The sequence below is a fragment of the Antrostomus carolinensis genome, unplaced genomic scaffold (assembly GCF_000700745.2).
Source record: "Antrostomus carolinensis isolate BGI_N321 unplaced genomic scaffold, ASM70074v2 scaffold19704, whole genome shotgun sequence".
In the NCBI taxonomy this organism is placed as follows: Eukaryota; Metazoa; Chordata; class Aves; order Caprimulgiformes; family Caprimulgidae; genus Antrostomus; species Antrostomus carolinensis.
This window is the reverse complement of record NW_010311650.1, coordinates 8716-21785: the sequence shown is the minus strand read 5'-3', so window position 1 is coordinate 21785 and position 13070 is coordinate 8716. Positions and strand designations below refer to the sequence as shown.

Below are 13070 nucleotides of genomic sequence, written 5' to 3'. Positions count from 1 at the left end.
AGCAGGTTCAAACCTCACCATTTAAGCCACAGTTGGTGTTAGCTGGCCGAGCAGGGGTGTCAGCCTTTCCCTCCATGGTCACTAAATGGAGAGCAGCGCTGGCTCGTGGAGCGCCGGGCAGAGCACTTGAGAGGTTCTCAAAGCCATTCCAGCAAAATCTGAACACCATTAAGTTTTGTCACTTCAAAGAAAAGTTGTATTTTAGCATGCTGTAGGAGATGAGTTGCTTTGCATATAAGACTTTTAAAAAGGATATGGAAATAGTGGGTTTTTAGTGTACTATATTTGACAGTAAACCACGTTGCCTCATGAATCTGATCAAATTTGAGCTTGGATTAATGCCACTGTACAGGTAATCAATCCTAAAATATAAACTGTACATTCATCTTTAATTCCTTTGCTTTGATAGATTTTTTTTTTGGGGGGAGGGTAGAGAGTTGAGCCTACCCATGTTTCTGTTTATTAAAATACTTCCTGAGCATCCTGTAACACTTGACATAGCAGAAGACTATTCCTGGAAACAATTAATACAGGCAGCAGCACTTGAGTTCAGTGTTATATTGAATTAGGCAGGAGTGCTAACTACCCTTAATGGTTTTGGTATGGTTTGTTGCTTCGTAATGTTTTAATACAATATTATTATTATTATTAAATAAAGTGACTGGGAATATCTGAGTTTACCTTGATGGCTCTAGAAGATGCTGTGATTTGGTTGTGTGTGTGTGTTTGTGTACACATCAGTGTGTGTATATGCAATAAATACAGATCCTGATGTTTTGTTTGTAATTGTTGTAGGGTTCCTTTGTGCATGTTCAAGCTGCAGAAGCTGTGACCGTTCCAATAAAGAACCATTTCCCCACAAGAGAAGAACAAATTTTGGCCCTGCAAACCACAGGTGAATTTGATGTCCTTGTTATAGGCGGAGGAGCGACGGGATGTGGCTGTGCTTTAGATGCCGTCACTCGAGGTGAGACTTGGAAGCTTAATTGCATTCTTGTTCTTGGATTACATGGTTTGTAATAAACTTATCAGATTGGCTTTTCAAAAGCACTTGAAGATAGAGAAGGTGTACACCAAATGCCTGGTTCTAAAACTTCTGTTCTCAGAAGCTAAAACAAACTTGAAGAGAAAATGTCATTGCATCTTGTTGTTTCAGTGGAGTCTTTGTTGTCCAGGTGCTTGTATGCAGTTGTCTAACATGAACCTTTTGGCTGGATACTCTTGGGTGGACTTCTCATTCTCTGCTGCTCCTTATTTAGAAGGTTTATCTGTAGTCCTATTGCACTTGTTGCTGCAGCAAAGAGAAGACAAGACTTGCACAGAACTTCTAGCAGCTATTTTGAAAGGGCCAAGCATGAATTCTAGATGAGACACAGTGGCTCTCCAGCTCCCATTTCTTATAACATGAGGTATCTACAACTTCTGCTGATGCACTGCAGCTGTGTAGTGTATTGCAGGTTTGGAGAAGTCTGGATTTTCAATAAAAGGTACCAGCATTTTCAGTCTGAAGACACACACAGTAGGTCTGTGCTCCCATTTCCCCTCTTTTGAGGGATTAGCTGTCTAACTGGTTTCAGAAGCTATTAGAAGCAGCAGAATTGATGTTAACTTTATGTGTAGCCCGAACTTAGGGAAAGCTCAAGGGCGGGGGGGAAAGCAGGAAGCTAATGCCCACTGTGTCTGTCATCCACCTCACACAGTAACCTTGAAATTGGCCAGCAGGTTCTACTCAAATTTGACAGTTCTCAGAGAGAATAAGTCATTTTACAAGTTTAATGAAAATAAATCTTCAGATAAGAGAATGCAGGGGTACTGTTTCTGCAGGAGAGGCTGTAGCGTCAACTCCTGTGCTATCAAAATACTAGATTCCCCAAGAATATAATATTTTTATACCAAAAAAAACCAAACCCAAACCTGTGTAAAAGACTTGAGAAAAGCTTATCTTGAAATGTGTTCTCTCAGTTGTTATTTTCAGTACTATCAGCCACTGAGAGAGAGAACCAACCCGCCTGCATTTTTGGGTTTGTAGACCTTGTTTCTGGTTCTGGAACTAAAATGAAAAAAACAACAAACCAAACCAGCAAAAAACCCCACAAAACCAAACTAGAAACCAACCAAAAAAACCCCCCAAACCCCAGCAGTGTAAAACACAGTAGATAGCCCTAAAGCTCTCCAGGTTCTTTAACCTGTAGATATATAACCCTCAGAAATAAGGGGCAAAACCTGACTCCAGGAGTGTTTTTGCAACCTGATCTGGAAAATGCTTGTCCAGAAGGTGTGATAACTTTGACACAGATAAAGCAGTACAGTCTGCACCATTGGTGGATGCATACAAACTCAGATTTGGTTGTGGATTTTTTTCATGGATTATTGAAGCTAACGTGGGATCTTTTCACTTCTGCCTCTGCTATATTGTGGTAGAAAATGCAGTTGTAAAGCATACGGAAAGTGTTACAGGTAATCTGTGTTTATCCTTTGACTAGATGTTCTGATTGTATCAGTAGGTTTCTGAAGTGTGAAATATTCCCAGGCATTTGGTTAATGAATTGTGTGTTGCTGCTGTTCATTCATGAAACTTGCTCTTTTATTATGTTTGCTTCGCTTAACAACAAATTTTGCTTTTCATGTGTCTGATACATCTTCACCAAATTATTTCTGATTGTATCCATTAATCTTCAGTCACATTTGACAAAAATAAATTACTCTGATCTTTGGAAGTTACCAGTAATAATTAGATGGGTTTTTTTAAGGACATAAAAGTTTTGGGAGACCAATAGGTGTTAAAATGTATTTTCACCAAGCAGTAACGTAAAGCCCCCCTCAAAGAGGGCGAAGGAGAGACCCAAGGGGTAACTTCTAATGCAGATGGTGCTCTTCTCCTTGAGTGTGCATCATCATGTTGTTGCTGTTGGTTTTGGTAGGGATGTCACTGAATTTAATTCACTTTTTGACTTGCCTGCCTCACTTTCAAATTCTGCCAGTGATGGAGGGAGTCTGTCATGCTCACTTCTGTAATACAGATTGTCCTTCCACACGTGTTTTATAAGTGAAAGATCACCACGTACATGTCCTGTGGAGCTTATCTTGGTTGGCTTTACTTGGATGGTGGAGGTCGATGGCAGTTGTCTTGTAGGTACATGCCAAGGATGTGGCCAAGCTGTTGCCTGTATCTGACCATTAAAATCCTGTGGAGCTTATCTTGGTTGGCTTTACTTATGCTGGATGCTGGAGGTCGATGGCAGTTGTCTTGTAGGTCCGTGCCAAGGATGTGGCCAGGGTGTTACCTGTATCTGACCATTAAATGGCATCTGGTAATCATCTGTTTCCTGCAACTCTTCCCTTCACCTGACTTCCATCACATAACCCAGCGTTCCTCTCCTTCATGAAGAAGGTGCCAGCACTTCCCCTGTACAAGGGACACGGTGTTGACAGCAGTGGGAGATATGATTTAGTAGTGACTTCAGCCTGAAGCAGTGTGCCTTCACCCATGGAAAGCTTTTTCCTGGCCTTCGGGGTGCCTGGGAACAGAACAGCTTGTGCAGCAAACCCACCAGCCTGGATCCACGTGCTGGTTAGAATCAGCCCTGCCACAGTCACTGTGAAGTGTTTGGGTGACTGTCTGTGGTTTTCCCTTCCTGTGCTGGTCAAACTGCCACGGGGAACACGGTGCCTGTTTCTGAGTTAATGTGTTTCTGAAATATTTGGCAATATCTCGTAACTGAGGTGTTGTGTACGTGTGGCTGCCTCTCTGGTACGCTCTTCACGCCGTTCCTGTGATCGGTTTAGAGCTCTCTGCTGCAAAGAGTTAAAAGTATTCATGAAAATACTCTGTTCCTGCCATGAACACGAGCTGTAATTTGCTTGAGGGAGCGTGGCCCCTATAATGTACTGTAATGCCTTTCTATTGTGAAATATCCAGGTTTTAATGTGCTTCTGTTTAAGTTCTGTTTTGACTTTTCCCATAGGAAGGAGGCTAAAATTTTTCATTACAATATAGACAGTGCACTACACTTTGAATACAAATTTATCCATGTACAGAGTAATTTTTCTTGTGATTGTCTCTACCCTAGAGAAGTGTCTTTAATGAATTACATACAAATTGTGTAATTTAAGAAGTTAATTTGGTTTTCTGGTAACACAGGACTAAAAACAGCCCTTCTAGAAAGAGATGATTTCTCATCAGGGACCAGCAGCAGGAGTACTAAATTGATCCACGGTGGAGTGAGATATCTTCAGAAGGCCATCATGAAGTTGGATTTTGAGCAGGTAATTGTTTATGCTGGTTGTTAAGCAGAAATTGCTAGTAGACACTTCTCCTATCCCAATTAGATCCAAGTCTCCTTTTTATTTTTTCAATACTTGACTGTGGTATTCCACAGCCACTGTACGTAGAAAGTGTCTTCTCCAGACCAGGAAAATGGGTGCTGCTGCCTTTTGCTAAAATCTGTTATGAGCAACCTAACTGCTGTACCTTGTAGACTCTGTCTGTTTTGGGGAAGGCAGGCAGAGGCAGGGCTGACTTGAGAATACTTCAGAGCTTTCTACCTCTCATGATCAGAACTTGGGGGAGGGAGTGGTTGTCCTGTTTATTCTGCAATGGCTGAAGAGAATATGGTAAATGGGTGATCATATATAAAAGTTTTTATGTATCCTTGTGTTGATGGAAACATGATGCTCTTGTTTTGAGAAATTGATTTTTCTTCTCATTTAAACCTCTCTAGCTTAAAGTATGTTTTAATGGTTATAATATTGCTTCAGAAATGGTGACCTCTCAGGGAAAAATATATAAAATATGCAGTTACCCAGCTACAGAAATCAACCTTCTTTTTTTCCAAAGAACAACTTCGTATTGATTCATATTGATAGATTTGGAGAAGAACACTTGTGCATCTGCAGCTCGGAGTTAGCATGGGATTTAATTGTGGGAATCAGCACAGAAGGTGTACAGTGGGATGAGTTCTAACCCTCCTTGAGCGTGTCCTGCCCGTAGTCAGGAGTAGCACAGCTTATTGAACTGTATTATGTTCAAATGAAAAATTATTCAACTGACCTGCTAGGACACCAGAATGAAACTAGTGAAACTTAATTTTCTTGGGAAACACTTTTCTTAACTTTTGACTTTTTAAGCAACTCTTGGTGTGTTTTTGAAAATGATGCCAGGTATTTGCTTTGATAAACAGTTCCTTAGGAAGTGTTGCACATGGAGATGAAATTGAGTAACTTGGGATTCACCTGCACACTTCTGTTTTTCAGTACAAGATGGTGAAAGAAGCGCTTGAGGAGCGTGCAAATCTGCTTGAAATTGCTCCTCACCTCTCAGCTCCTTTGCCCATAATGCTACCTGTTTACAAGTAAGCTCTTCTGCAATACCTCTCCTCTACCATTGCCTTTGACAGGGAAGTTATTTCCATGGAGAAGTTTCCACGTGCCTCTTTCCAAGCGTGTCTTTACACCTGTTATTAGCCTTGTTCTCCAGGAGGTGAGATGTTGCCGTATTACAGAAGCATGAGATTCTCTTACGGCACCAGGCAGCTATCACTGCTCTCTAGGAGCACATCTTGGACTTCAGCTGTCCTGTGCGGAGGGGAGGCTGCAGCTGGAATGAACTCTCATTTTCAGGACGGTATTTGGATGATATTTCCAGTACATCCTTGTCTTCAGCACATGCCACCCTAGTGCTCTTAGCAACATGCTGTTTAGTCCAGACAACCTCCAGTGTTCAGGGCACTTGCCTTCCGCAGCACGTGACGGTTTGGTATGGAGAGAACAGTTTACTTCTTGTGTGAGGAAGAGACTTTCTGTGATTTGGGTTAAGTCCTCAGATCTGTAAGAGCAGTTATTCACTGTAACAGGCTACTTTGAGCCTTGAGGTTTTGCTGAGTGATCTTAATGTGTGGCTTTATTCCTGTCTTTGTAGAAGGAGCTTGTACTAGCTGGAGCTCATCCAGCCCAGGGGTCAGCTGCAGTTATTCAGTCCTGTTTGTGCAGGAGGCATTAGTCAAGATGTGCGTTTGAGGAACTCTTCCAGCTTGCACATACAGCCTGGTTCTTCCCTCAACACGTAGCTGTAGTGTCTGGCCTTACACTGAAGTACAGAAAGCTGGTTTGTGATCCCAGTTCTAGAGTAAATAAAGCCTCGAATCTGCTTGATGAACTGCAGTGAGTAGATCAGTTGCAAACAGTAGTGAGCAATACGTAAGTTCTTGCATATTTATGTTATATGGTGACATCATGATTTTGTGTGATGGAACACAGTGAATCTGGTGAAATAAACCACACAGTGCTACTTCACATGTTCTGTGTTACAATAACAGCGTGTGCACGCACTTGTACACTTTTTATGATTATTATTTCACTTCACGGAGATTATTTTTTCCCCTGCAGATGGTGGCAGGTGCCATACTACTGGTTTGGGATAAAACTATATGACATGGTGGCCGGAAGTCAATGTCTGAAAAGCAGTTACTTCCTTAGCAAGTCAAGAGCCTTGGAGCACTTCCCAATGCTGCGCAAAGACGAGCTCGTTGGAGCTATTGTCTACTATGACGGTACGTTGCCTTTCTGGGCTTTCTTATTGTGTTGTTCTGTGTTTTGAAGGTGGGGAAATGCAAGTGTGAGACTACAGATTGTGTACATTGACTTTCTGAATGGAAGAACAGCAACTTGAAGGATTCAACTTGCATCTTAAGCATTAATTTGGTAGATAAATGATGTTTTTTCACAGCAGTAACTTACTGGATGTAGGAGAGAATATATTGGCTTTCTTGGCTAGTAGGTATAGCGATAGGTGAAAGCATTGTAGTGTTCTGGTGGCTCCCAACAACTTTCCAGCTGTGTGTGATTTTGCTGTACACCTCTCAGACTGAATGCTGCTTCTGGGGTATCATAAGTCACAGAAGTGTGACCATTCTGATATGTTTAATGTTTTGCTGTAGCACTTTCAGTGTGCAGGTAACTTCAGACCTGTCTAGATGACCTGGTTGCTCTTTGTGGTTCTTCCACTGGGTTGGATGAGACCTGGATCAGTTTTTCTATCACCAATAAAATTGGTTGCTCTTCAAAGACAATGTTCACTGTAATCATAATCAAATACCAGAGACTGCTGTTAGATGTGTTTTCTGTTAAAACCCCTTTAAATAACGGGTTATAACTTCATGAGAGGAAAAATGCCTCCAGCTCAAGTCATTTAATCTGTTGTATCAGCTAGTTTTGGTAATGTTTGTGTGTAACACTGACACAAAATCGGGGTCCGAGTGGGAGAGAATAAAGATGCTTTCTGCAAGCCTTGGAGAATGGAATATTTTTGAATGGAAGCCTTGATGGAATATTTTTTACTTTGCATCAGACTTCTGTGCTGTTTCACAATGTGTTTTTAGTTAGATGGGTATTCCTCCTTCTCCAGTCCTCTTCCACTTCCCTTCCAAGACAGGAAGTTTTGGTAAAACTTTCCTGGTAATGGGGCCTGCTAGGTAATATCAAAGTGTCAAATGTGCCCAGGATAGGGCAAAGAGTCCTGGATTCCTTGCAGGCTTGGAAGAGCCCTCCAAAGAATAAATAGCTTAAATACTGATTTACTTCAGTGGTGGTACAGTTCAAGTTAGTTTTTACCTGAAGATGTAGTTTCTGACCTTTTGGCAGGCAGAAAGGTCTTCACACAAAATTGATTATAAAGGTAGATCTTTTCCCTTTTTAGAACTGCTTTTACTCTATTCATCAGCTTATCCATAGGGGCTTTTGTACTGGGAAGAAGTAGGAACACACACTGAAAACACACTGGACTCGGATAGTATTTGAGGCTTTTGGCAAAAGCATGTGTTGATAGTTGCAAATTATATCTTACAGAGCCTGGCAGAATGAAAAAAAAATATGTATATCACAGGAATATATATGTGTAGGTTCTTGTTTGGGAGTGAGGTGAGATTTAAAGGATGAACTTGATTTTAACCTTTCTCTGGTGGAGACTGAATCTTCTCTGCCTTATTTTTAAGGTCTAGAGGAATTAAGAGGTTATTTAGAAGCAAAATTTGTTGTGGGCTTATGTGGTATTTTTTGTATACTATAACGTGAGCTGCTGTAAATAGCATACATAGAAGTAATTCAGATTTATTTTTTCATTATCATAAGCTATCCCTTAGACTGTTTAAGGGATCCCAGGAGCATGCAAGAAGAACGAAGTGGTTCTCTTAACTGTAATTACACTTCTCATAAGAGCACTGTAACTTGCAATCTATTTATAAACTATTGAAGCTTTTTTTTTCTGATTAAATAGTTTGGATGTGTCATAGCTATTTCCTACTGCAACATTCTAAAGATATACATTTACATGATAGCCTTAAAATTAGTCTTCAGGTTTCTTAGATGAATAATTGTTTTATAGCCTTGGAATAAATGAAACTTCAGCACCAAGATACCGTGTGGTCTTTTAGTGGAAGACATCTGTGCAGCAGTACAGGGCAGAGCTCTGATTGACTGGGATCTCTGGTGGTTTTGCTGCCTTCCTAAGCAAGGGGAAGCGAAGCCACCCTCTGCACATTGGAAACAAAGAAGTGTCAAATGGGGGGAAAAAGGGAATGTACAGAATAGTGAAGAGCAGTTTAATGGAGAAAGATGATTGTGGAATCACTGTGTATTCACACAAGTTTCATAAAACCAGGTAGCTGGCGGAGACTCCTCACAATTCTCCTTCAGAGGAAGAGCTGCAGTGCTAGCAGGACACTTGGAGACTGATTTGATGGGAGATATCAAAAATAGACTTGAAGTTTTGCAGCCAGTGAAACTACTTGTTCATGCAAGTGTATCTGGCCTTATTTTGCTTTACAGACTGCAGCTCGGTTATCCACATTTTCATGCAGAATTTAAAGAAACAGTGTTTAGTAGTGAAAAAATAAATGAAAAACCCCAAACTCTCAAAGCTCCACCAAACCTAAATTTTCTGGAAGAATAAAGTGGTTCTGGAGGACTAAAGTATCAAATTTGGGAGTTGGTAATACGCATTTTGGTGCTTTGAGGCTGCACCTAATCCAGAATAAAATCTTTTCAACTACAATTTTAAGTCAGTTCTTAATGTGCCACATTTGGGAATTACACTTTGTCTGGAGTGGCTTCTCTGCAGGTCAGGCTATGGCCCCTGGTGTAGATGGGCTCATGCTGTGTTGTAATGCACTAATTATTTTATAGTGATCAATTAATCTGTGTTCCGTCCACTGTAAATTTGTTTTAACTCAGAGTGTTTCAGCAAGCACATTTTAGATCTCGTAAATTATTATATTTGAATTTTAGTGATATACTTTCATGCCCTAAATCCAGAGGGATGGAGGACAAAGGGGAAAGGGAATTGAACGTAAAATAGAGAAGAGGATGATTAGACTGAATTAAACTTTTAGTCTTTTAGAAGAATTAGTCATAAAATAGCACATTAAATAATGGCAAATATATATATAAGTGTGCCTTAAAGTAGGTCATATCTTTATTTTCTCTCTCATCCCTTTTCTGTCTTCCCTAAATAACAAATATAAACTGGCCTTTTAAGAATGGTGTGTCTTAACTGATTGTACATGTGCAGTTCAGTGTAGTTTTACCTTGTTATCTTGCTTTTCTCTACTCCCATCTCTATCCTCCTTTCTCTGTATCTGTAGCTGTCACTGTACCTCCTCGCCGCGTCTCGTGGTTTGGCATGTTGCTCACCACCACCAAAGGGAAGAATTAAAAACCTTCGTTATGTAGATTAATTTTTATTTGATAAAACCACCTGGCCAGTTGTGACTTCTTGGTGGGAATGTTCTCTTGCAAGGGAAATAATGCCCTTTGTTTTCTCTTGTAATTGTTGGTCAGGTTGGTGGCATGTCAAATCATCCATTATTCATGAATACGTTGTGTTCTCAAATGTTGCTGTGGTCGTCTTAATTACGTTTTAAAAATTGTTTATACAGGCAAAAAAAAAATGGTACATTATAAATGTTGGAAGTACCAGCAACAGCAAATCACAGACTTCACCAGAGGCTATTCTTGCTCTGTCTCAGCATCGGGAAACTAAAGCATATGTTGGATGTTAGCCTGGGTGTACACAACGTGTCCTATTTATTCAAGGTTTGCTTTGAAGCCACAACTTACAAGTTTGTTTCTTAGGGGTACATGTCAGACTTCATTTAGCATTTGTTGGTATTAGGATACTCCTGAATAGCAAAAAGGCAACATTTTGGGGGAAGAACGTGGCTGCTATCTGAGCAGTGATCTGTCAGTTCCACTTATGTAGCTCAAGGAAAACTGGAGAAGAGGCACTATGGAGAAGCTGGGCTGAGATCTCAAGATCACAGGCAGAATTATTTTAAAGCACTTTAAATGGAAGAATTAATCTCCATTTAAATTATACATAGTTCGTGCTGTTAAGAACTAGGAAAAAAAATACATTAAAGCAGAGACCCGACTGGCCAGAGTATTTCAATTTAAAGTCTTTAGAAATTCTAAGTGGCACAGTTCTCTTTAAGATGCATTATTTTTCTATCTCTAGGTGCTTGCAGACTTTTTTGTTAACATATTTTGCCTTGCAAGATGGGCCTTTAGGTGTGTAAGGAAAATTTGCGTTCTGGAATCAGTCATGAATTTAAGATTTTTAGGGCTTTGTTGACCCTGCTCTTTGAATTTACTGCTACTTTCTGGAAGCAGGAATTAACATGTACTACTTCTGTGACTGATTTTCCCCATCAAGATATGCCTTTGATTTTTTAATGTCTTGTTCTACAAATTTCTGATGCTTGCTGCAATGTAAGAAATTGTTCTTTTTTCGCATTCTCAGCATTTTTGTATATATTCTCTCCTGAAATATTTAATGTGGAGGTTATTTAAAGGTAGAAAAAGAAGCTTTGGCAGAGGATTTAGCTTCCCCTGTTTACAGCAAACCCCATGAGAAATCCTTCCCAGGCACACATGCACACACACATACACACAAAAATCAATGCAAAAGAGTAGGGCATTCATTAAGCTGTCAAAAATGGAATAAATGCTTTTTTTTTTTATTTAGGCTCTTGTAGCTATTTTTCCTAGTATTTGAGTGTGTCCTGAATTATGAAATGTTATAGCTTTATAATTCATATTTGACAAATTAATATTTTGAGAATGTTGAGCTGTAATAGGGGTATTACCCTATTACAGATGCAGACAACTGTAGGACTTGTTTTTTTTTCCCCTCCTTCCCTGGATATAAAAAACTCTGTGACAGTTTGTCACTAAAAAGACTTTCTATAGGTGAAATCCACGACTAACCATATTTCTTGCTGTTTCAAAATTGAAGCTGGATGAATGAGAGAAGCCTTGCAGGCACACTAACTGTAGGTATAACCTGGAAAATACTGTTATGCGTATTCTCCCTATCCCCTTGATTTCAAATACGTTTTGTCCCGTGTTCTGGATAATAGAGTTGTACATGAAACCCTGAAAATAGAGTTGTACATGAAATCCTGAGGAAATGGAGCAGCCTGCTCCGAGGGCTGGTGACGGTAACGCCGTGGCTGCCTGTAGTGGGATGGATGTGAAATGAAACGCGGGTCTCGGCCGCACCTGTGGAAGCGAGAGCGTTTTTCCTGGCTGGAATAAACACGAGTGGGGAAGACAAGAGGAAACACCATCCCTTATAAACGGTGCTTCCCAGTGCTCTGCTCAGATCCGTTGGGTCTCCGTTGGCTCGCAGAGCTTCTCAGTGCACGGTGGCTCGAGTCAGGCCGTGCTTTATCCGTCAGAGCTCTTTGATCGTCTTCAGAAGGGATCAAATCAATCGCCTGAGATGTCTCACGTCTTTAACCCACTTTTGCCTCTGTCAAAGGGTCCCCGCAGGAGCGGCCGTTTGCTCCCGACCAAAAGGACCCCGCATCCCGGCACTCTTCTGCCTTGTGCTGGAGGCGTCCTTCCCAAAAGCAGGCGGAGGATAACTGCATCTCCTACTGTACCTGTAACAATTTAATTGTGTAAGTCAGCCCAGTCAAGCATCCCCGGCTCATGACTGGGAGACATGAAATTCATTGTCATTATTGTCCCTGTCATTTTGGATCATTATATCCTGCTGCAGAATTTTCCTCACTCCAGTGCTTTCTTACCTCCAGGAAGCAGGGATTATGGCTGAGGTTGGGGTGGGGGCAGGACTGTGAACTACATTTACCTCAGGGGAGCCACAGATTAAATTGGCTTTGCTCTCTGACTTGCTGGATTCGTCTGTTTGTACGCTGTGGGTTTAAGGTTGGAAATGATGAATATTCTAGTGAATTCTGTGCCTCTCTCTTTTCTTTTTTTAATGCTCGTATAAGCAAAGGATGGGTTTTGTGTCCCTTAAGAAGTGAATGGGGAATAATTCTTCAGATCATGTTACCTAAAAGATTTAAGATTATTCCTGAGCAAAACGACATTATTTGCACGTTGTGCCACAAACATCTGAGCGTTCCCCAGCGTGTCGTGGCTTTTAGGGGAAAAAGACTCCATCCAAGCATGTAACTCTGCTGTAATTTATACGTCTGCGTTTTATGTGAACTTAATAGTCGGTCATTAGTTAATATGTACACTGTTCCATATTGTAGGCATGGTTATATGTATGTTGAGGGAAAACGGATTGCAGCATGCCTCTACATCTTGCTGCTCCTTCCCCTGCGCCGCTGCCTGTCCCCGCGTTGTTCGGCATCTGGAGCCAGAGCAGCCCCGTTCCTCGGGAAGGGCTGGGGAGGTGCACGCTGCTCATCTTCCTCCTCCTCTCTCATTAGCAGAGTCCACCTCACCCAGCACCTCCCAACCTGTTTCTGTGTCCGTTCTGGATTTCTCTGGGTTCAGGGAGAATTATGAGTTAAGACACTGCTTCTTAACTTCTCCATGGGATGAGGTGGATCCCTCCATCAGCGCCAGCCCTGCCTGCTCAGTGCCAGTGGTCCCCTCCTGCTGGCACCCAACAGCTCATCCTGGCCACTTGCCAGGTGCCATGGCTCCAACTACAGGAGCAGCACGGCCTCTCTCATTTCTGGCATGGCAATCCATCCCCTCTGGGACTTCTTGTTCCCCAGCTGGTCGTCTCTGCTGGGTGACACAGTGGAGGTCAG

At 41.4% G+C, this 13070-nt stretch overlaps 1 protein-coding gene across 1 annotated transcript in view; it reads left to right on the top strand.

Annotated features, from left to right (window-relative positions):
• Nucleotides 1–795: 795 nt before the first annotated feature.
• The window catches only part of LOC104524051 (glycerol-3-phosphate dehydrogenase, mitochondrial-like), a gene marked incomplete at both ends in the record, with an annotated part of 20984 nt that continues 8709 nt past the window's right edge, over nucleotides 796–13070 (top strand). Inside the window, 4 exons of the mRNA XM_010166801.1 lie at nucleotides 796–967; nucleotides 4142–4266; nucleotides 5254–5351; nucleotides 6385–6548. Of these exons, the coding sequence (XP_010165103.1) occupies nucleotides 796–967; nucleotides 4142–4266; nucleotides 5254–5351; nucleotides 6385–6548 (559 nt within the window). The remainder of the gene's footprint in view (nucleotides 968–4141; nucleotides 4267–5253; nucleotides 5352–6384; nucleotides 6549–13070) is intronic.